We start from the raw sequence: 22,229 nt of genomic DNA on the forward strand, positions 1-22,229 counted from the left end.
TAGAGCAAGTTCTACATTAATGGTTTTATTTATTTTTTTAATACTACTAATTTCCCATCTTCTGCAGAGATTTGTTTAATGCAGCCTTTCTGTCCTGTTGGTCGGAGCTTAATGAAGATCAGCAAGATGAGCTGATCCGGAGTATTGAGCTGGCTCTCACTGCCCAAGACATTGCGGAAGTCACACAAACATTGCTGAACCTGGCAGAATTCATGGAGCACAGTGACAAGGTGTGTACTCGTAGATTATACCCTGCTTGGCATGTCAATGGTTTCTTCTTGGCTCACTCCTGAATTGCTAATTGTGTGAAGACCATTTAAAAATGATCTATTGCTTTATGGATTTAAATAGAACACGAACTGCAATATTTCAATGTATGTTCGTTTATATCAATTGCACATTAGGGATATGCATGTTAATGTGATGACATTTGCCTATTTTTCCTTTTATGCATTCTGGAAATATGAGGGTTATAGCATGGAGTTGGAAGGCCAAAAGTCACTGACCATGATTCCTGCTGTAGATAAATCTGTGTCATGGAATTTCCGTTCATATCCAGACATTACTGATCCTTTACACCAATGGAGAGGATTTGTCTGATCCTGAGATGCTGTGGGGTGAATTTCTCAGATACTGAAATAACATGATGATGTTTCTTCGACCAGTGCATTTTCTATGATTATCTTAGTTTTCGATAACGATCTCTGCCAGCAGCAGTTTCTCAGTATGTGGATCTTCCTCAAGATCAATGGCCATGCTTTGATTGCTGTCATGTACCCTGTCAGCGCACATGGTAGGTCCATAACGTTCATTTTCTATTTATCAGGGTCCTTTGCCTCTTCGAGATGACAATGGGGTTGTGCTTCTTGGAGAAAGAGCAGCAAAGTGTCGAGCCTATGCAAAGGCTCTTCATTACAAGGAACTGGAATTTCAGAAAGGTCCAACGCCGGCTATTCTGGAATCCCTCATCAGGTAAGGCCATTCGTGTTGTTAGGCTGTTTTTGGAGAGGGTGACTGCGTATTTCTGTGGCCTCTTTTGGAGGTTTGAGGAGAAGTGATATATTTGTATCTCTGTCAGTGTGTGGTCTGTGACCTTTGACACCTCACATTCCACACCTTCTTACTCTTAGGCCTTGAAACTGCTGTCAGCTGTCAGTTGCCTGAATTACACAGTGCTTCATGGCAGCCTGCTGTGGCCTTTGGAAATATTTTGTGCAATTGATTGTAAATTTTCTAAGTCCAAATATACTTTATTTTTTCCTTCTCCCTTCTCCTTCTTACAGCTTCCCTCCTGGTATGCCTTGTTTTTTTGTTTTTTTTAAAATAACTCATCCCTTCCCCTCCTCTGCCCCTCACCCTCAATTGTCCCTTTGTTATACTTTCTCCTTTTTTCCCTTTTCAATGCTCCCTATATTGCTTTTTACCATTTATCGCTCTGTGTTTTATTTTGTATGAATGTGTGCAGATTGAAGGACTGAGAATTGAGGATACCTGGTTCAGTCTGTACATTTACCCAGAAAATACCCATTAGTGACTTTATGCACTATTCATAGAACTCCCGTTCACATTAAACAAATAAACAACTCCATAAATATTTAAAAAAAAAAAAAAGTTTATTTTTTGACCATCAGGCCACAATACGTTCTGTTCTTTCCAGTTATTTTTTTGAAAGAAATAAAAATAGACTTTACAGTATTCTAAAGCAATCACATCGCGAGGAATGGTCTATATACACATCTTTACATGGGGTGGCAAGTTTATAGAATAACACTCTACTAGATTGTGATGGGACATAGATATGCCTCCTAGTGGTTGTCATGGGGATCATTTCACTTTTATTCTTTAAATATCTCTTTTCCCCTGGGACTGGAATTCCCAGAGATGGTCTTGGTTCAGTGTTTATTTCACCCCTCAGTTCATTGCTCTTAAACTCTTTGAAGGACATTAAGCATTTCTGTCACTGTCATCAGGAGACCTAAGTCATCACACACACATCTCTTTATTGCAAGAGGAGCTTATTTTGCATCCCTAGCTGCTGTCGCCATATCTCAGGATGGTCGATTCCTCATCTCTCCATCCATTTAGCTCATTACATACACAGTGCAGGTGAATTCTACAAGAAAGAAAAGGAATTAAATGCGCCGGGGAAGGAATAGGCGCTGCTTTGGTTGAGGTCATTGGCTGCTTTACACATATAATTGTCATGGTTTATCCCTCAGGGCTGGAAGTCTTGCGAGCGTATTTTCATTTCCACTCTCTTCAAAGAGTAGGAAGATCCGTGCCACCCATACCAGCTAATCCCATCCGGGTGCTTGGTGTGATCTCCATTGCGGTAGTAGATGCCATTAAGATTAGAGTCAGTGCAGCAGTTATACCAATATCCACCTGCCAAGAGACATTGTTATCTATTAGTACTGATTCAATTTTTTTTTTTTTTTGAGTTGTAGAATAGGATATTGTGCAGAGAATCCCCACATAATGCATAATTTGTCTAACCCAGGAATTGATAGAATGTATAAAGTGTATCATCTAGAGCATTATGCTATGGCTATCGTAATCCTTTATAACTTATCTAGCACAGCAGTGGATAATAGAGTGTGGACAAAAAGTTGTAAGAGTGTATCTGAGCATTGTATAGGGAATCCCCCTCCCACGGTACAGTTTAACCTGTAGATCAGATAAATCACATTTTGTTTCAGCTTTTAGCTTGTGATGCTTTTTTATAATCTGTCACTTTTGGTTTTACCTTTACGCAGTCCTGCGCAGTCATCCAGGCACTTGTCATTATCTTTGTCCTTGGTGCTGAATGAGGTGTTGTTATGGTAGCGAAGGGAGTCTCGGCCGGCATTGCCGCTGTAATTCCCCAAGAAGAGACGATAGCTGTTTTGCCCGTTACTGATTGAGAATTGGTCGTATTCTGCGTATCGGACACGTCCTTCCCAATCCTACAGAGAGAGAAAGTGATAGTCACAGTTATGGAGCTGTGAAAAATAATGATACATGCATTTTTATATTTTAAGTGCTGAGAATTTAAATTGAATTGAACATTTTAGACCAAAGTATGCAAGGTGAAAATATCGCTAATACCTCCTAATTTATTTCCCTCTTTACTTTCCATACTTAAATTAAGAATTAGAAGAACTATTGAGGAAATTGCTTATTGTATTCCGTGACCAGAATGGAAAACTAGGCAGGGTGATGAATTCTCCTGCTTTGGCTAACTTGGCTTAAAAGTAGAATTGTTCTCGTCAGTTTTCCACAATCTCTGGTTTAGTAAATAAATCGCTCAGTGAACTAGAAACCAAATTCCAAAATATAGGGTTTGACCGACATTTTGTATAATGAACTGAATTGGGGGGTTTCAAATAATTCTGCACCTAAATTTTGGAATTTAAATTTCAATTCACCACAGTTGACGGTATGATGAACAAATGTAGCACATACATTTATGTTTAAGACCTGCAGCCATTAGTCTCCTTGTAATGTAATGTAGATTAATGTTTATATTGAGTGCATCCTCACCTCTAACTCAACTCTCAGAATAGTTGGCCTCCTTGTTAGGCGAAAGATATGCTCATTTCCGAGCCAGAAGTCTCCACGGATGTTGCCGAATCCATCACGATACTGCTTCCAGTCACGGTTAAAGGAGGTCAGGCCGACCTTTCGTCTCTGTATTAGCGTCCAGCCTCCACCTTGCGTCTCCATGTCACAAAACACCTTAGTGGTCAACAAAAACAATGTTAAAGGGCTGCCTTCGTCTGAGGAGTGAAGGAAGATGTCTTATTGCTCATTATATCTTACCTCAAGCTCTGAACTTCCCAAGAAATCATCTGCTGGAAGTTTGTAGACCCCAGAGATCTTGTAATTCTTCTGGAAAAGTGAAGAGCAGTCATATACTGCATCTGTTAAAAGGATGGTTATCTTAAGATCATGAGTGGATGCCAAGCCCTATTCTATCTAACTAACAACATTAATTCAGGACTTACAGGCTGGTCTCCGTATTTTGTGAAAAGACCAAGAATCTCATACATTCTCTCTGCAAATATTTGCTTTCGGTACTAACTATTAACCTAAATTTTTTAAATCAGAGCATCATTTACTGATCTGTGTTCCATCTCTGCTCTGTATCATGCGTTTATACACATCTATGACTGATAACCAAAATGTTCTTGGATTTCATTGATACATTTTTATTTTATTTTAGCAATTTTGTTTGAGTTGTCTAAATTTCCCAATTGCCCTAGGGGATAGCCCATCTGAGTTTTGGTTTAAAGTTTTCTGACACTAATCCTGTGCGAGGGAGGGAGCTTCTTTATATCTTCAGTGTTTAATTGTGACATGTTTAGCCCTGGAATTGTATTAACCCAGAGCACGACAAGTCAGAGCTGGAAGAGACTTCTCTGACCGATTGCTGATTTTTATGCTTTTGAAGTTGTTGAGTGGCATGCGTAAAAGAAAATGAATTTTAACTGTCTGTATGCGTGTATGTGTACAGAGTTAGTTGGTGCTCTCGGCTTGATTTCTGTCTGTGATGCTGTAACAGGGTGTCTCTTACCTGCCGAGGTTTGTGTTAAGGTCTGCGCCGCTTGTAGTTGCATGATGTCCATTTGGTTGTTCATCTCTGAGTACTTTCCTTCCACGTCGGTCACTCTCGTCTCCATTTGCTTGTGGCTTCCTTCCAGCTTCATCACCTGCATGACAACGTTCACCCAGTCGTTCTCTTGCTTCTTGGTCAGCTCTGCCAGGAGGCTGGTGAGGTTGGCAATCTGCACTTTCAAGTCTTTCACCTCTTCACAACAACCAGGTGCCTTCAACAGTCCATTGGCACCAATAATCTTCTTCTTCTGAGCCTTCTGCGTCAGGGCAGGGCAAGCTCCAAGGCAGAATATAAAAATACTGGTCAATGCAAAATAATTAAAATTCATCTTGCTTATCTATAAGTGTGCGCTGGAATTCCGTTCCAGTGAAGGATACTGATAAGTCGTATGACTTCTTATCGAGGAAAAAATATATTCTGTTTTCCTTCTGCTGCTGGAGTCTGGGGAAGGAGACTTTTTCTTCCTTACTTTCTCAGTTTGTCTTTGTTCTGTGATCTGCACTATAAGATTTCACAGCATCTTAAATATCCCATCTCCTGGAGCCTTCCCTATTGCCCTCCCATCCATTCCCCTCCTCCCCTTTACCAAGTGCCAGCCTGCTTGCTGGAAGCCTCCAGTTGAACCTAAGCTTGGGGGGTGCGGTTTGGCCCCGCAACATGTCTCTGTCCCAGTAGCATAATGGTCCACCAGCATACATTCACCATTAACCCTTTGCGAGGGGTTTGCAGGAATGTGGAGCAGCTGTAGTGAAGACCTTGCATGTGCTCAGTGCAAACTGGAAAGGGAGCATATTATCTTTCAGGTGACATAATCCACAAACAGCCTGTCTGGTTCTCTGCTGAAGTCCCTTTATGCTTCCGACATCTGGAAGTCTTTTGACGTTTGTCTTTTCTCACCAGACAAAAACTTAGAGCCGTGATTGGAGGCTATTTTCCTTGGTAAATGGTGTGGAAACATTCAAGCATTCATTAGGTTTGTGTATCTCATGCCTCATATAACACGTTTGTGAGTTTCACATCTGAAGCTGCTGTGATTTTAGGCCAGGGGAATATTTTGTGCCTATCACAGAAAAAAAAAATCCAAAGGTGAGCCAGAGAATGAGCCACTTATTGACATGTCCGTTCATGGCATCTGGCTTATACACATCCTACTGGTGCTGGCAGTAATACCACCACAGACTGACCTTGACACCACGCCTAGCAGGAACATAAGTCCCTTGAGCCACTTCTCATTCAGAAAGCCAAAAAAACAGTCCCCTCATCCTATAAGAATGTGAGCAGACAGAAGGAAGAAATTCTTGTACCCACAGTGCAGCAAGAAAGGAAAAAGCACAATTCAGTAGCCAAAGATTTGCCTCAAAACAAATTATATTTAATAATATATGTGTGCTTTTTTATTGTTAAAAAGTATTCATTCTGTCTCTCTTGTGAGATTGGATGGCATGTGAATGAACTTTTTGAACACTGCCATTGGAAACTGAAGTTTTGAGAGCTTCTAAATGCTGCTTATAAAACAATGTGGTTTCTGAATCTGGGTACTTTGAAAGCATTTCGGGAGGTTACATAAGGGAGTAATCAGGGCTAAATGCTGCCATTATGTAACCACCTACTTTATACACTTTATAACTGCACACGCACAGTGTGAGGTGTTCTTCTGTTTAAAACGTTTATTGGTTTTTAATTCACTTTGGGACATTCCATTCTGTACTTTCAAAAATAACCTCCTGTGTCATAGAGGCCCACGTGCTTTAAAGAAAGAAAACTATAAATTCTAACTTGTGGCATAAACTGTTGGGTACAATTACATTATTTAGAACTCCTGTTTTTTTTCATGTCTAGCAGCATGATAGATTATCTCTGGCTTGACATCTGTTGGGGACTGCATTTCCTATGACTCTCAGCCACTTAAATGGCTGTTTGGAAATGCTCAAAATACACACGGTCCTCAACAGCCACTTGTCAAATGTTTGCTTGGCCCAAATCCGCTATCTTTCCCCATCCAAACACCCTTTTTTTCCCTCCTTCTTAATTCTCCTGTTCAGTTTACCTTCTTGCCTTTATTCCTTAACTTGGACAATATTGGGAAATAGTATAGAGGGTCATAAGGAGTTTCTAGCATATGCAGTTAAGTACCTGGCAATGGTTCCGTTTGTTAGAAAAGATGAATGAGGCTGCCTTATATAACAGCTGCTTCACAGCATGAAAAATGACTTTTAATCATACTAATGCACAGAATTAAGAGTACCAGAGATTCTAACCGATCCTGTTTTGCAATTTGAAGATGCAGTTCAACACAACTCTGTTGCAGTCATTTTAATATCCACCAGAAGCCGCTATATTTGTCAAGCAAATAAATCCAGTTTTTGCTGTGTGTTGTGTTAAAGAGACGCACTATATGTGTTATGGTACTTTTTGAAAGTAAACCAAAATGTTCAAAGTCTATCTGTTCCTGTCCAAATCAATAAATTAAATTGCGTATATACGCTGAAGTAATTAAGTCTGACACACGAGGTTCAGGTTAAAATAACTTCGAGAAAGTTTATTGGCAAGTGAAGAAAAAGCGGGCGCGCAGGCCCTTTTAAGAGGCATTTTGCGTCATCATTGATTATTAGAATATCAGCAAATAAACATCATCAATTGGATTAATTGTTAAGTGACGGAGTTAGTGTCTTACCTATTGGTTAGTAAAATTAAGAGGTTAGTCCCGTGCCCACCCATCAGAGGTGGGATTATTCTGGACACGGGTGGGGGACAAGGGGGTCCTAAGCGTCATTTTACACGGTCAGTGATATCAGGCTTTATGTCCAGGTGCAAGGTCTCTTATGAATAGAACATTTCATTACTACTGTGTTCTGTGGCCTTCAAACTGTACTATCTTACAAGCTCTTAAGGAGTAGCCGGCAAGTCTTAAGGAGTAGCCAGCACCTCCTGGTACTTGTCCTTGAAGGAAACACGGTCTTTGTCTACTGTATTAATTGGGTTGAGAAGTTCAGTCACGTAATGTAGTTTTAAAATGAACAAGTTAAGTCATGAGGACAAAATGGAGGATTGAAGAAGTCAGGTTAGGAGGACAAAATGGAGGACGAAGTCACAGTATAAAGTTAAAATGGAGTTAGTACAATAATTCAATACAAGTACAATAAAGATTTTTTAATAATTCCACATCAGTCCCCCCTATGAAATGTTAGATTCTAAGAGATAAAACTTTATTATGTTAGTATCAGAAGACGTGTTAACCCAAAGGCACAGAAACCCCGTGGCTGCCAGCTAGATGTTAATGCAAAGTGCAAGGCTGTCCCTAGATCTGACCCTAATAGGCTAACCATCCGTCAGTATGGCTCTCGAACGCTTCACACCCAAGGGTATCCCATGGCAGCTAACCCACCACTTCTCCACATGGGGCCTTTACCATTCACTGACAGACGCTGTCCCTGAGCTAGTCCCTTCCTAGAATTCCTGCACTTTATCGACAAAAGGGAATGTTTGCAGCGGCAGACAGGGTGAGTTGATGTCTTGGAATTCTTGGTCATCAACTTCGAGATGGGTCAAAGTGGGTGCCGCTTGGTCAACAGTCTTCATGAGGGATTTTCTCAGACATGGGAGGACACAACAAAAGAGAAGAGCAAAAATAAAAAGAAAAATTAGTATAGCCATACCAATCTGCATTAAAGCCTTTTGCCATCCTGTCATCCAACCAAACCATCTTTCCCAGGGATCTTTTATCCCAGAATTCCTTTTTAACTCTTCAGACAAGTCATTTAATTTTTCTATAGCTAGTGTGACTTTACCATTAGGGCCTGTGTTTTCTGGGATGTAGGTACAACATGTCATAGTGTCGGGTAAAATCTTACAAACCCCTCCTTTTTCGGCTAAGATCATATCTAGGGCCATTCTATTCTGGAAAGTCATTTGGGATGTGGCCTGCAACTGTTCGGCCAACCCCTGGAGGGCGTCTCTGGTGTAATTAACAAAACGCTGTTGATTATAATAAATGTAATTTATCCAATTTAGATTCTTGTTTGCGGTAACTATGGTAAAAATTGATTCAAATCCTGCAGCAACCTCATCTCTTGCTTTAAACTCATTGGGCACCCCCCTGGGCACTCCAATGGCATCAATATATACATGAGGATCAAAACTTCCTTTCACTGGGGCGTCACGTTTAACCTTAGTGTGGCTGAACTCATGGGTGTTGAGGTGTGTGTCAGAAATAATATGTATAGGCATAATGGCCTTAGTCAAAGTACACTCTCCCCACCATTCTGTGTCCATTCTGGATCTTAGCTGTAAATCCCCACACAACCAATAAATGTCCCCTAGTGACCTAGTGTGATGTTGCAGCAGACGTACAGGGACAGTTCTGTATGTAGCACAATAGCCTTTGGAAAAGTTACCTACAAATTTACCAATACCATCGTACATGGCATAGCAAGTGTAATTACCTTTATATACGGTAATACCATCAGGGGGTTTGACGTCTTTGGCTAGGAGAGGATACTCCTTTGTCCATGCAATACATATGGACCTGTTAAAATTATAGTGATAGGCAAAAAGGCTTAAAATACATTCTTCTATATCTACAGGTAGGATTAAAGGTACAGTGCCCAGGTGAGGCCGGGCACCTCCACACACATAACATGCGGTTCTATTATGCTTATTAGCATTATATTTCATCCATTCTAACCATAAATTTACATCATTAAAACCTGTTTCAGCGGCCATGGTATCTTCAAAAGTGGGGTTAGCAATGGCCATCATGTCCTGAAAGGTCTGGATATGGGGTTTTAATGGGTTAGGGACCATATGGGTGGCCCCTTGCCACTCAGAAGAGTTGCACATATCTTTGAGGTAGAAATGCCCTAATTTCTGGTAGGAACCCTTTTTCCAGTACATTCCCATCACATACTGGTCTGCATCTGTCGGGCTTGGGCGTTCAATGTTAAGGATTAATTTCATTGGTGTGCTCCCCCCAGGCTTTCTCAAAGTCATTCTCTGGAGAAGCGATCTACCATGATCATCTACTTTAGCTACGGCACTTTTTGGTTTGTAACCCCAGGCAGGCCCGGCATTCCATCCCGCCGCCCCCCAGTGATCACAATTGTGCCCCCATTGTTTGTCAACTACACAAACATATGGGTCTTTCGAATGAGGGATATCTCTATAGATGCTCTGGATTTGTGGTGTGGGAAATGGGCATTCTACAATATCACAGTAGTCAAAGGTATAAGTAGCCACCTGGGTGCATGATGAATTATACCAGAAGGTGTACCCACTAATGTCTTTGGTGATGGCTACTTGCTGGGCCTTCATAAGGCTAATTAAGGAGAAGATGTACCAGAGATACATGTTTGTGCGATATTCGCTTCCTCTGGGGCAGGAGATTTCTTGCAGTGGGAAGCGTGGATCCAATTTGGCCTACCGGCCAATTTGACGGAGGTTGCGGTAATCAGGAGAACTTGGAATGGACCGTCAAATCTTGGTTCCAGGGTATTTTTCCGCACAAACTTCTTGACCAGGACCCAATCTCCAGGGAGTAGGTTATGGGAACCTGTATCCAATTCGGGATCTGGAATTGAAGAGAAAACTTGGGCATGTATTTTGTTTAGGACATTTGCAAGTTCAGTTACATAGTCTACTAAAACATCTGATTGGAGTTGCAACTGCTGCGGATAATAACAACCTAGTCTGGGTGCTGTCCCAAATAGGACCTCATATGGGGACAGTGAATGCTTCCCTCTAGGTGTGTGCCTAACACTAAATAGAGCTATTGGTAGGCTTTCTGGCCAGGGCATCTTTGTTTCTTGTGACATTTTTAACATTCTGGTTTTTAGAGTGCCATTCATGCGCTCCACTTTACCACTACTTTGTGGGTGGTAAGGGGTATGGAAGGCTAGAGTCACCCCTAGAGCAGTCCAAATTTCTTTAGTCACAGTTGCTGTAAAGGCTGGGCCTTGATCACTCTCAATAACTTCTGGGAGTCCGAATCTACATACAATATCTGTAAGTAGGCGTTTTGCGGTTGTTCTTGCAGTGATATTGGCCACTGGGTATGCCTCTGGCCATCCTGAGAACATGTCCACTATTACTAGTGCATATTCATGGGGCCCACTCTTGGGCATTTGGATGTGGTCAATTTGAATCCGCTGGAAGGGGTACATGGGCTTTGCCAGGTGTTTCGCAGGTACTTTAACCGGTCTTCCTGGATTGCATTTTGCACAAATGACACAGGCCTTGCAGAAGCTATTGATCAATGTTGTGATTCCAGGTGCTTCATAATACTTCTGTATGAGGGCGGCCATCAATTCTTTTGACAGGTGTGCAGGCCCATGTGCCCATTGGACAACTGCTGGATACAAATTTCTGGGAAGACAAAATTTGAAGTTGTTGTAATATATTCCGTCCTTTTGGACAGCTCCTTTCTTTTTCCATTTCTGGATTTCTTCAGGAGTGACTGCAGCTTGTTGTTCTTGTAAAATTCGCAAATCAGTAGGAAGAGTTTGCAGAGCAAAAATAGGGACTTCTTCTTCTTCTTGTCTGGACACTTCTTCATCCACTTCCTGCAGATCCCTGGCCGCTAACTTAGCAGCCTGATCAGCCAAATGGTTGCCCTTTGCTTCATCTGTATCCAATTTCCCATGGGCTTTGACTTTCAGAACGGCCACCTCTTCGGGAAGTAGGAGGGCATCCATTAGCTCCTTGATTGCAGTGCTGTGTTTGACTGGTGTACCGGCGGTGGTAAGAAATCCTCTTGTCTTCCAAATTAGGCCGAAGTCATGTGCCACGCCTAGAGCATATCTTGAATCTGTATAGATGTTGGCACGTTTTCCTTCGGAAATTTTGCATGCTGAAGTCAGAGCCTGTAATTCAGCTTCTTGCGCAGACATTGCTGGCGGTAAGGATGATGATTTAATGACTTCATCTGTTGTGGTTACGGCATATCCTGTGTGATATGTTCCTCCTTCATCGGCATATCTCGATCCGTCCACAAACAGGGTAAAATCCGGATCTGGTAATGGGTTCTCATGCACAGTTGGTAAGTGCACTGTTTCCATTTTCATCTGTTCAAAACAGTCATGAGGTGTTTCTGGGTCATAATCATTCTTTATGACCAGGTCTTGAAATTCCTTTTCCAGGAAATGGCGTGGCCATGCTTCTAGAAGGTCAGTTGTTGGGTATTTGGCAATACCGTTTTCCTGTAGCTGTTCTTCATTCATGGTGGCCCATAGTTTTGCCATGGGCCCAAGGTCATTCCATGACTTTGTCTTCAACTTGGTAACAGGAATATGTGGGATAGCGGTATCCCAATGGCGGTAGAGGTAGTTAAGTTGTTGAGGTAGTTGGACCAAGACCATGCTATTACCTTCAGAGTCGCAATAAAAGTCTTGTGCAGTGAGCTTTACATCGGTCCAGTGGTAAAGCTCATCTTCATAGCAAGGTTCGGGAGTAATATTTGGCTTGTACCACATGGTACAGAAGGCGTAATCCGGGCCTTCACAAAGAGGTGTCTCATCTTCATGAAATGACAAATGTGGATGCATGACTTTCTTGATACATCCACAGAGCAGGTAGATGTAGGTTTCATCTGTGATAAATCCATAATAGATACCCCCCTCAGGGAGTGGAAGAAGAGTGGACGGATTAAGCACTTGACATCTTTGGATGGAAATGTTGTCAGGCAAAAGAAGATGACACTGTAGGCGCAGGTGTCTGGCTGGAGACACGTGCTTGAGCTGGACTTGGTTGACGATGGCAGAGATGTCATGAGGGGCCAAAACAACCAGAGGGTGGCCAAGGACCAGGTCTGAGGTCCTCTCTATGAGTTCTCTTGCAGCAAAAACAGCCCTGAGACAGGAAGGAGTCCCTCTGGCCACAATGTCCAGTTGACATGAGAAATATCCAATGGGCCTCTGGCGGCCTCTTAAGTCATTAGTTTGGGTGAGTACTCCTGTTGCGTGGCCTTGTCTTTCAGAGACAAACAATTTAAAGGGTTTGGAGTAGTCAGGTAGGCCCAAGGCAGGAGCAGAAGCAATGGCCCGTTTTAAAGCATCGAAATTGGCCAGGGCTTCATTGGTCAGACAGAACGGGTCAGACTTAAGAGCATCATAGAGAGGTTGCATAAGCAGAGAGGCTTCTGGGATCCATGCTCTGCAGTAGGAAATGAGGCCTAGGAAGGCATGAAGAGACTTTGAAGTCCTTGGAGGTGGAATGTCCAAAACAGCTCTTACCCGGTCCCGAGTAAGATGCCTGGTACCTTGAGATAGGCAATGTCCAAGGAAGATCACTGAAGATTGACAGAATTGTAGCTTGATGAGTGAAGCTTTGCATCCTTGTTCTGCCAAATAGCAAAGGAGACTAAGTGAACACCTTTCAGTAGTGGGTACATCATCTCCACATAGCAATAGATCATCCACATACTGAAGCAGGACAACTTCTGGGTGCTCAGCTTGCCATGGGTCAAGGATGGTGCCCATGGCCTTAGCAAATTGACTTGGAGAATTTTGTGCCCCTTGGGGCATGACAGTCCAGGTATACTGTTGCATTTCATGAGTGAAAGCAAACAGGTATTGACAGGATGGGTCCAGTGGGACACTGAAAAAGGCATTGGCCAGGTCAATAACTGTAAAGAATTTTGCAGATGGTGGGACTCCAGAGAGCAGAGTATGAGGATTTGGTACAAGAGGGGTGTCCAGGACGGTAGCTTCATTAACAGCACGGAGGTCCTGGACCATCCTGTACTTCTCTGGTTCACCCTTTGGAGTTTTCTTTTTCACAGGAAATAACGGGGTATTGCATTCAGATTTACATTTTACCAGGGCACCCTTCTCCAAGAGTGCCTTGATGTGGACAGAAATTGCAGCGGACTGTGCTGGTTTTAATGGATATTGTGGTTTTCTTGGTAACTTAGCTCCTGGAATAAGCTTTACCACCACAGGGGGAACATTTAGGTGACCTATGTCCTCTGGGCCTGAGGACCATAACTTAGCGGGCACCTGTGTTTTTAATTCCTCTGGGAAATTGGACCTTAAGTCTGCTGCCCCCTCACGGGGCTGTTCTAAATGCAGCATCAGAGGCAAAGAGCATAGGGCTGAAGTGTCTGATACAGACAGAGGTGTAAACATTTCTACCTGCCCATCCGGGGTAAAAGTGATGGATGCTTGCAGGCGTGAGAGGACATCAGCACCTAACAGGTTAATGGGGCATGTGGAGGATACTACAAAGCGAGCGAGCAGGCTAGAACCAACTCGCAGCGGAGTTGTTAGAGGGCTACGTCTTGGCTGGCCATCCACTCCAACACAAGAGACATCAATACTGGACAGGAAGGATGGGTCTGGCAGGTCTTGTTCTCGTAGAACACTACGGGCTGCACCTGTGTCAACTAGAAATGTGGTGGGGTGGCCTTCAATGGGTAAAGTCACTGTGGCAAGTGGCCCCCCTTTGTCCCCTGTAGACACTGCCATGACAGGGGTCACAGACACAGGCTTGCCAATTTCCTATTCATCGGGTTCCTCAACTATTGGAACCTGTTTGGTGGCTTTGGGAGCCGGGGCAGGCTTGGGTAGTTTTCTGGGTTCCCTTTGCTCCCTTTTAGGTTCTGGACAGTCATTCCTAAAGTGACCCTTTGCTCCACAATTAAAGCAATGTCCCCCCTCCTCTGGTCTGGGACCTCTTGGGGCTGGAGCGGAGCGGGATACCATGAGAGGAGCTGAAGTAGGTCTCCTTGGGGTCTGAACGGATTCCAAACCTCTAGCAACTAAAAGCAGGGTATCCAGGGGAACAACCTTATATTCAGGGCGTGCGGCAATGATTCCCTTGCGTATAGAGTCTTTAACACCTTGGACAAACGCACCTGACAGCATTTGTGAATGAATCTTATCTGTAAGATCAAACCCCAAATCTGTGAACATTTGATACAGTCTTGCATGAAACCTTTCCACTGATTCTCCTTTATCTTGAATAACATCAGTAAGGCCAGCAGCCTGATCCGCAAGTTTGTCCTTAGCCCATTCTCTTAATTGGGTGCAAAAAGTTACTCCAGAGGGGTAATCAACATCACTGCTGAGCAAATCTGTACTGAGGTGTCGGGCCATACTTGGCCAATATGCATCCCCTGCTTTGATAGCACAAATGCTCAGCAAATCACGCCATGCGGCGGAATAAGTCTTTTGAATTTGAACTATCCCTCGGTAGAAGGGCATAGGCTGTTTTTCTGGGTCAGGGAGTGATTTCATTAGAGCACTAGCTTGAGTGGGATTGAAAGCAACATATTTAGGAGGGGCCTGTTCTCCCCGACCCTTGTGGCCAAAAGGGTCATCGATAGAACGGTGAGTTGGGGCTCCCGCGGCAAGCTCCGATGAGACATGGGACACCCTGTCCATCTCGTCATCATCGAATTCTATGATATTGGCTCTTTTGCGTGGTGCAGGGCCCGAATGAGGTGAAAGGATCGGTGGTTGGGAACGAGCCCCAGATGCAGGGGTGGCTAGTGAGTCATAACCTGGGGATAGGTAGTCACCGGGGATTACCGGCATCAGGGCCGAACTGGGGGCCGCCATATTGGTGGCCGGAAAAGGTGTTACATTAGGGTTAAGGGAAGGGGTGGCGGCCATGTTAGATGTGGGCACACCCGGAGCAACCTGTGTCGGACTGGGCATGACCGGAACCTGGGGAGTGGCTTGGGGAAGGGGTAGTGGATATCCGGGATAGGGCAGGGCCATGGGATATGGGAAGGGGTAGGGCCAGGCTGGGGAGGGAAAGGAGGTGGGGTATTGGACTGGGGCGGAGATGGGAGGGGACGGAGAGGGATTGGTAGGGGTGGGTGTAGAGGGAGGAGCCGGGGTGAGTGTGGAAGAGGTGGTTAGCTGGGCGGATGAAGAAGGGAGGGGATCACTAATGGAGAGGGAGTGTGGGGAAGGAATGGCAGATGAAATGTTAGGGGAAGGTATAGCAGGTAGCGTAGGGATGGATGAGGATGATGGGAATGTTAAAGATGGGGCAGGGGAAAAGAAAGATCCATCAGAATTCAGGACCGGGCAGACAGGGGAGGTAATGGGATGGGTATTGGGAGTGGGGAACATAGTCAGCTGGCTATCACTTATTGCTGACTGAACCTTGGGGATAGACATTCCCTGGGCGCCGGTTTTGGGCGCTGGCTGGGGGTAGACCCCAGCAACACAATTATTATGATACACAAACAATTTCACACCTTTGTGATTTATCTCTTCCTCAACCCAACCTTCTAGCTGAATAGCCTTCGCTACTCTATACCATGCTTCAGCAGTCTTTAATAAACCATTATCTGTAAGCTTGCCTTTCTTTTCTGTCAGTAACCTACGCCAACTTTCTGGTTGCAATCTTCCACATGTCGGTACAGCAATTCTACATACTTTTGCAATTTTTTCAACACCTTTAACCATTTCCTCACCCTCTCTGTCTTCGACTAAATCACATGCTAACCAGCCCTTACTGGGCTTGCTTAAATCCTGTCCCATAATCCCTTTACCCCTATACCAGCGTCCTAGATATAGGGAGAGAGAGGGAAAACTGAACAAGAACGTCTACAATGCTCGACTGCCACCCGAGAATCGTGGGATTTTCTCAGGTGCGTCTTCCCAAAACGTAGACTAGTCACTGAATCCGCCTACCCGGGGTGGTAGACACGGATTGGAGCGAAGTGAGAAGTGTGTGACCAATCACTTCTCTTTTTAAGAGGAATGGGAGTGGATAGTATAATAATATAGGAAGTATAGAAAAGATGAAAGACAAGGAAAATCCTTAGAGACAGACACAGGAGTTCATGAGACTCCTAATTAGACAAGCAAGACAACAATACAATTGAAATACAGTGCATGCATCACAGTTCAAATGAAATCAACAATAATCCCTTTCCTTTACTCGTGTGCTTACTCCAAAGTCACCTCCCTCAACCCCGTAGTGTCTCCGCTCGGAGAACGACTTTCGTAAGTCTCACTACCAGCGGCCACGGAAAACAACTGACACCGGTCCGAGTTCCGTCAGCCTCTCTCTACTCTGCAGTCCACAAGAATGTGGCCACGTCTATCCTCACTCCCGTAGTGCCCCTATAAAACCCACTTATAAGTCTCACTACCACGTGATGCGGAAAACAAGCAATGCCTACTTGAATCCCCCCCAGGAAACAAAGTCCTCTGCCACAAGACTAAGCCCCCTCACAAATAAACAGAAATACCATGTGCACAAAGAAGCTAGCTAGGCTCTCAAAGTGACACAAGAAGGATCACAGGAAATTATGAGTCTACACAAAATCCACAGTTCCAACACCCCTCTTTTTCCTTACAGCCACAGCCACGAGGCTCCTAAAAGAGGTAAACAGGTAAAGAAGACCCCCAGGAACGCATCCGCAGGTCAACCCCCCTTTTTCCTTACAACCACAAGACCGTGGTTCCTAAAAGAGGTGAAACAGGCAACAGAGACCCCCAGGAACGCATCCGCAGGTCACCCCCCTTTTTCCTTACAGCCACAGCCACGAGGCTCCTAAAAGAGGTAAACAGGTAAAGAAGACCCCCAGGAACGCATCCGCAGGTCAACCCCCCTTTTTCCTTACAACCACAACACCGTGGTTCCTAAAAGAGGTAAAACAGGCAACAGAAGACCCCCAGGAACGAATCCGCAGGTCCACCCCCCTTTATCCCAAAAGAGGTAAAATACAAACAGATAGACACACACACTGAAGACCCAGGCAAGTCCCCTCAGGTCCACCCCCCTTTATCCCAAAAAGGGGAAAACAAGCAAGACAGAACCCCAGGCAAATCCCCTGTAGGTCCACCCCCCCTTTATCTCAAAATGGGGAAACAGGCAAACGATTCAAACACACCCAGGCAACAGATAGACTAAAATGCAGGTAAACAAGTGAGTAACGAGACACCGGGCAAGATATTACCTGTCTTTGATGTCCTCCCGGGAAGCAGTCACAGACACGTGGACGGGTCAATCAAAGGGGCCGGAACGTACCGGTGGCTCTGCAGAAGTCTCTACCGTGTATCTGGAGGTGATCAATCTCCCTTCCTTCCCCCTGGATTCCTCCGTCCACCCTTGTCTTCCTTAGGACGGCTCACCGGCCGGACATAGCCCGATGCCCCACGTTGGGCGCCAAGTTGTTATGGTACTTTTTGAAAGTAAACCAAAATGTTCAAAGTCTATCTGTTCCTGTCCAAATCAATAAATTAAATTGCGTATATACGCTGAAGTAATTAAGTCTGACACACGAGGTTCAGGTTAAAATAACTTCGAGAAAGTTTATTGGCAAGTGAAGAAAAAGCGGGCGCGCAGGCCCTTTTAAGAGGCATTTTGCGTCATCATTGATTATTAGAATATCAGCAAATAAACATCATCAATTGGATTAATTGTTAAGTGACGGAGTTAGTGTCTTACCTATTGGTTAGTAAAATTAAGAGGTTAGTCCCGTGCCCACCCATCAGAGGTGGGATTATTCTGGACACGGGTGGGGGACAAGGGGGTCCTAAGCGTCATTTTACACGGTCAGTGATATCAGGCTTTATGTCCAGGTGCAAGGTCTCTTATGAATAGAACATTTCATTACTACTGTGTTCTGTGGCCTTCAAACTGTACTATCTTACAAGCTCTTAAGGAGTAGCCGGCAAGTCTTAAGGAGTAGCCAGCACCTCCTGGTACTTGTCCTTGAAGGAAACACGGTCTTTGTCTACTGTATTAATTGGGTTGAGAAGTTCAGTCACGTAATGTAGTTTTAAAATGAACAAGTTAAGTCATGAGGACAAAATGGAGGACGAAGTCACAGTATAAAGTTAAAATGGAGTTAGTACAATAATTCAATACAAGTACAATAAAGATTTTTTAATAATTCCACATCATATGCATCTCAATGAAGTGTTCTGGCTGCAGTGTCTTTGTCCCCTTAGCCCTGCAATGTAAAACATTGTCTTTCTACCACACAGCCACTAGAGGCGCTTCCTGTATTTTCATGGAGTTTAACACTTTACATGCGGACTTGAATATACTTTTGCTTGGCGATTTAGAATTCCATCTGTGGCGCCCCAAAAAAGATGACTTGATGGTAAAATGACAGGATGAAAGAAATCATATCAATAAATAATAAAGAAATAAACCAGAGATCAACCGGACTAAATGCTTAAAATACATAATTAGATGCTTCAATGTAATTGAACACTCAAAATTGCAAATATTGATCAAATGTGCAACAAGTTGAAAAGGAACGCGCAAATGTGATATACATATACAAAAATATCAGGACAGAACTAGATCATTTAGGAATTTGAGTCTTATTGGATCATAAAATAAACACAAAATTGAAGGGAATTAATAAAACTTATATTTATAAAAACAAATTAATTGCTGGTACCATTGTGAATAGGGTCTGAGTGTGCACACTCCTATGGGGCTCTTAAAGGATCACTCTAGGGTCAAACATGTATTCCTGACCCTATAGGGTTAAAACCACCATCTATACCCCCTGGGCCCATCATTCCTCCATAAATATAGCAAAATCCTACTGTATTGAAGCCTGAAGCTGTAGCTCTGCATGCTGTTAGACTCCGAAAAACAAGCAGTCTGCTGACATCATCAGAAGTGGTGGTCTGATCCAATAAGATTGGCTGAGACTGACAAGGAGGCAGATCAGGGGCCGAGCCAGCACGATTCAAACACAGCCCTGGCCAATCAGCATCTCCTCATAGAGATGAATTGAATCTATGAATCTCTATGAGGAAAGTTCAGTGTCTGCATGCAGAGGGAGGAGATACTGAATGTTTGGATGCATTTTAGGCAGCCATGACCCAGGAAGGATCTCTAACAGCCATCTGAGGAGTGGCCAGTGAAGTTATCGCTAGGCTGTAATGTAAACACTGCATTTTCTCTGAAAAGACAGCGTTTACAGCAAAAAGCCTGAAAGGAATGATTCTACTCACCAGAACAAATTCAATAAGCTGTATCCTATACAATGATCTAGCCCCTCATGCCTCCATAAATATAGCAAAATCTTACTGTAAACAAGCCAGAAGCTGTAACTCTGCATGCTGTTTGCCTCAGAAAAACAAGCAGTTTGCTTACATTATCAGAAGTGGTGGCCTGATCCAATCACAGTGCTTCACCATAGGATTGACTGAGACTGACAGAGGCAGATCAGGGGCAGAGCCAGCATGATTCAAACACAGCCCTGGCCAATCAGCATCTCCTCATAGAGATGAATTGAATCAATGAATCTCTATGAGGAAAGTTCAGTGTCTGCATGCAGACGGAGGAGATACTGAATGTTTGGATGCATTTTAGGCAGCCATGACCCAGGAAGGATCTCTAACAGCCATCTGAGGAGTGGCCAGTGAAGTTATCCCTAGGCTGTAATGTAAACACTGCATTTTCTCTGACAAGACAGTGTTTACAGCAAAAAGCCTGAAGGTAATGATTCTACTCACCAGAACAAATTCATTAAGCTGTAGTTGTTCTAGTGACTATAGTGTCCCTTTAAAATATGGAAAGGGAGAAGTAACAAAATAAGTCCAGTTTAAAGCTGTAAATGTGTAACAATATGAGCTATAAAAAAAGGAGAAAAGGAAGGAAATAAAGTATGTATACTCTTAAATAGTTGTTGTAAGAGGTGTAAAAATTTGAAGAGTTTACTGGGGAAAAAATAAGGTTGAACAATGGGGATGCAAAACTAAAAATGTAGGATAAAAGTATTCAAAGACCTCCATATACGGGGTGTAGAAAAAATGACACACAGTTACAATGGGAGTCCAACCTGAGTATACTCTGGTCTGACTCCCATTGCCACTCTTTTGCTTTTTTTTTTCTGTCATTTTTTCTATTCTTTATTATTATTTTTAATTTTACTTTTATATTTTTATCCTACTTCTGCAACTTTTTCAATTTTACATTTGCATCAACCATTATTGTTCACCACCATTTCTTTCCAGTAAACTTCAATTTTTGCACCTCGTACAACAACAATTGTTAGTGTGCATATATACTTTTTCATTCCTTTTCTCCTTTTCTTTATATCTCATATTTTTGCACATTTACAGTTTTGAACTGGACTTACCGTATATACTAGAGTATAAGCCGAGTTTTTCAGCACATTTTTTGTGCTGAAAAACCACAACTCGGCTTATACTCGAGTCACTGTCTGTGTTATGGCAATTTACATTGCCATAATACAGACTGGGGGCTGTGTGCGGTTACTTACCTCTCCTGCAGCTCCTGTCAGCTCCCTCCTCCGCGGCGGTCTGTTCAGCACCTCTGTCAGCTCACAGTGTAAGTCTCGCGAGAGGTCATAGTGCGGCTCTCGTGAGACTTACAGTGTGAGCTGACAGAAGAGCTGCACGGACCGGCGCAGAGGAAAAGGGAACTGACAGGAGCTGCAGGAGAGGTAAGTGCTCTCTGCCAGCCCCCCTCCCTCCCCACTGAACTGCCAATGCCACTGGACCACCAGGGAAGGAGAGCCCCCCTCCCTGCCATGTATCAAGCAGGGAGGGGGGACGAAAATAATAATAATAATAATAATAATATAATAATAATTAAAATAAATATATAACAAAAAAAATTAAAATGATAATAATGGAAAAAAAAATATTAAAAATGCCCACCCCCCACCAAGGCTCTGCATCACTCACTCACTCACACACACACACATACACACGCACACATACATACGCACACGCTGCACTCATACATACGCACACGCTGCACTCATACATACGCACACGCTGCACTCATACATACGCACGCGCTGCACTCATACATACGCACACGCTGCACTCATACATACGCACACGCTGCACTCATACATACGCACACGCTGCACTCATACATACGCACACGCTGCACTCATACATACGCACACGCTGCACTCATACATACGCACACGCTGCACTCATACATACGCACACGCTGCACTCATACATACGCACACGCTGCACTCATACATACGCACACGCTGCACTCATACATACGCACACGCTGCACTCATACATACGCACACGCTGCACTCATACATACGCACACGCTGCACTCATACATACGCACACGCTGCACTCATACATACGCACACGCTGCACTCATACATACGCACACGCTGCACTCATACATACGCACACGCTGCACTCATACATACGCACACGCTGCACTCATACATACGCACACGCTGCACTCATACATACGCACACGCTGCACTCATACATACGCACACGCTGCACTCATACGCACACGCTGCAGTCATTATATATACACACACTGTAAATAAATATTGAATTAATATTATTTTTTTAGGATATAATTTTATTTAGAAATTTACCAGTAGCTGCTGCATTTCCCACCCTAGTCTTATACTCCCAGTTTTTTGGGGTAAAATTAGGGGCCTCGGCTTACGTCTCCCTTTCCATATTTTGGGAGCCCCATAAGAGTGTGCACACTCAGACCCTATTCACAATGGTACCAGCAATTTGTTTTTCTAAATATGCTTTATTAATTCCCTTCAATATTGTGTGTGTTTTATGATCCAATAAGACTCAATCAATTCTTAAATTATCTGGTTCTTCTGTCCTTATATTTTTTTTATATGTATATCACATTTGCGCTTACTTTTCCAACTTGTTATATATTTTAT

General features: G+C 43.5%; 2 protein-coding genes across 2 annotated transcripts in view; one reads left to right on the forward strand and one right to left on the reverse strand.

Moving 5' to 3' along the window:
- Positions 1-22,229, forward strand: part of MTOR (mechanistic target of rapamycin kinase) — a 112,928-nt gene that overhangs the window by 33,363 nt on the left and 57,336 nt on the right. Inside the window, exons 30-31 of the mRNA XM_063435988.1 lie at positions 68-230; positions 827-972. Coding sequence (XP_063292058.1) covers positions 68-230; positions 827-972 — 309 coding nt within the window. The remainder of the gene's footprint in view (positions 1-67; positions 231-826; positions 973-22,229) is intronic.
- Positions 1,605-5,146, reverse strand: ANGPTL7 (angiopoietin like 7). Its single transcript, XM_063436801.1, has 5 exons — positions 4,556-5,146; positions 3,802-3,902; positions 3,523-3,717; positions 2,747-2,945; positions 1,605-2,385 (listed from the first exon to the last, which is right to left on the reverse strand). The coding sequence occupies exons 1-5, from the start codon at positions 4,923-4,925 to the stop codon at positions 2,216-2,218; spliced, it is 1,035 nt and encodes a 344-aa protein (XP_063292871.1). The 5' UTR covers positions 4,926-5,146; the 3' UTR covers positions 1,605-2,215.

Source organism: Pelobates fuscus, chromosome 11 (genome assembly GCF_036172605.1).
Source record: "Pelobates fuscus isolate aPelFus1 chromosome 11, aPelFus1.pri, whole genome shotgun sequence".
NCBI lineage: Eukaryota > Metazoa > Chordata > Amphibia > Anura > Pelobatidae > Pelobates > Pelobates fuscus.

Bases quoted from the DNA above. Each gene is read 5' to 3' on its own strand.
- ANGPTL7 (XM_063436801.1), bottom strand. From the start codon at position 4,925: ATGAATTTTAATTATTTTGCATTGACCAGTATTTTTATATTCTGCCTT. The intron at 3,718-3,801 runs GTAAGATATAAT...TTGACCACTAAG, and splicing joins TGGGAAGTTCAGAGCTTGAG to GTGTTTTGTGACATGGAGAC. The intron at 2,386-2,746 runs GTAAAACCAAAA...GTCTCTTGGCAG, and splicing joins CTGCGCAGGACTGCGTAAAG to GTGGATATTGGTATAACTGC.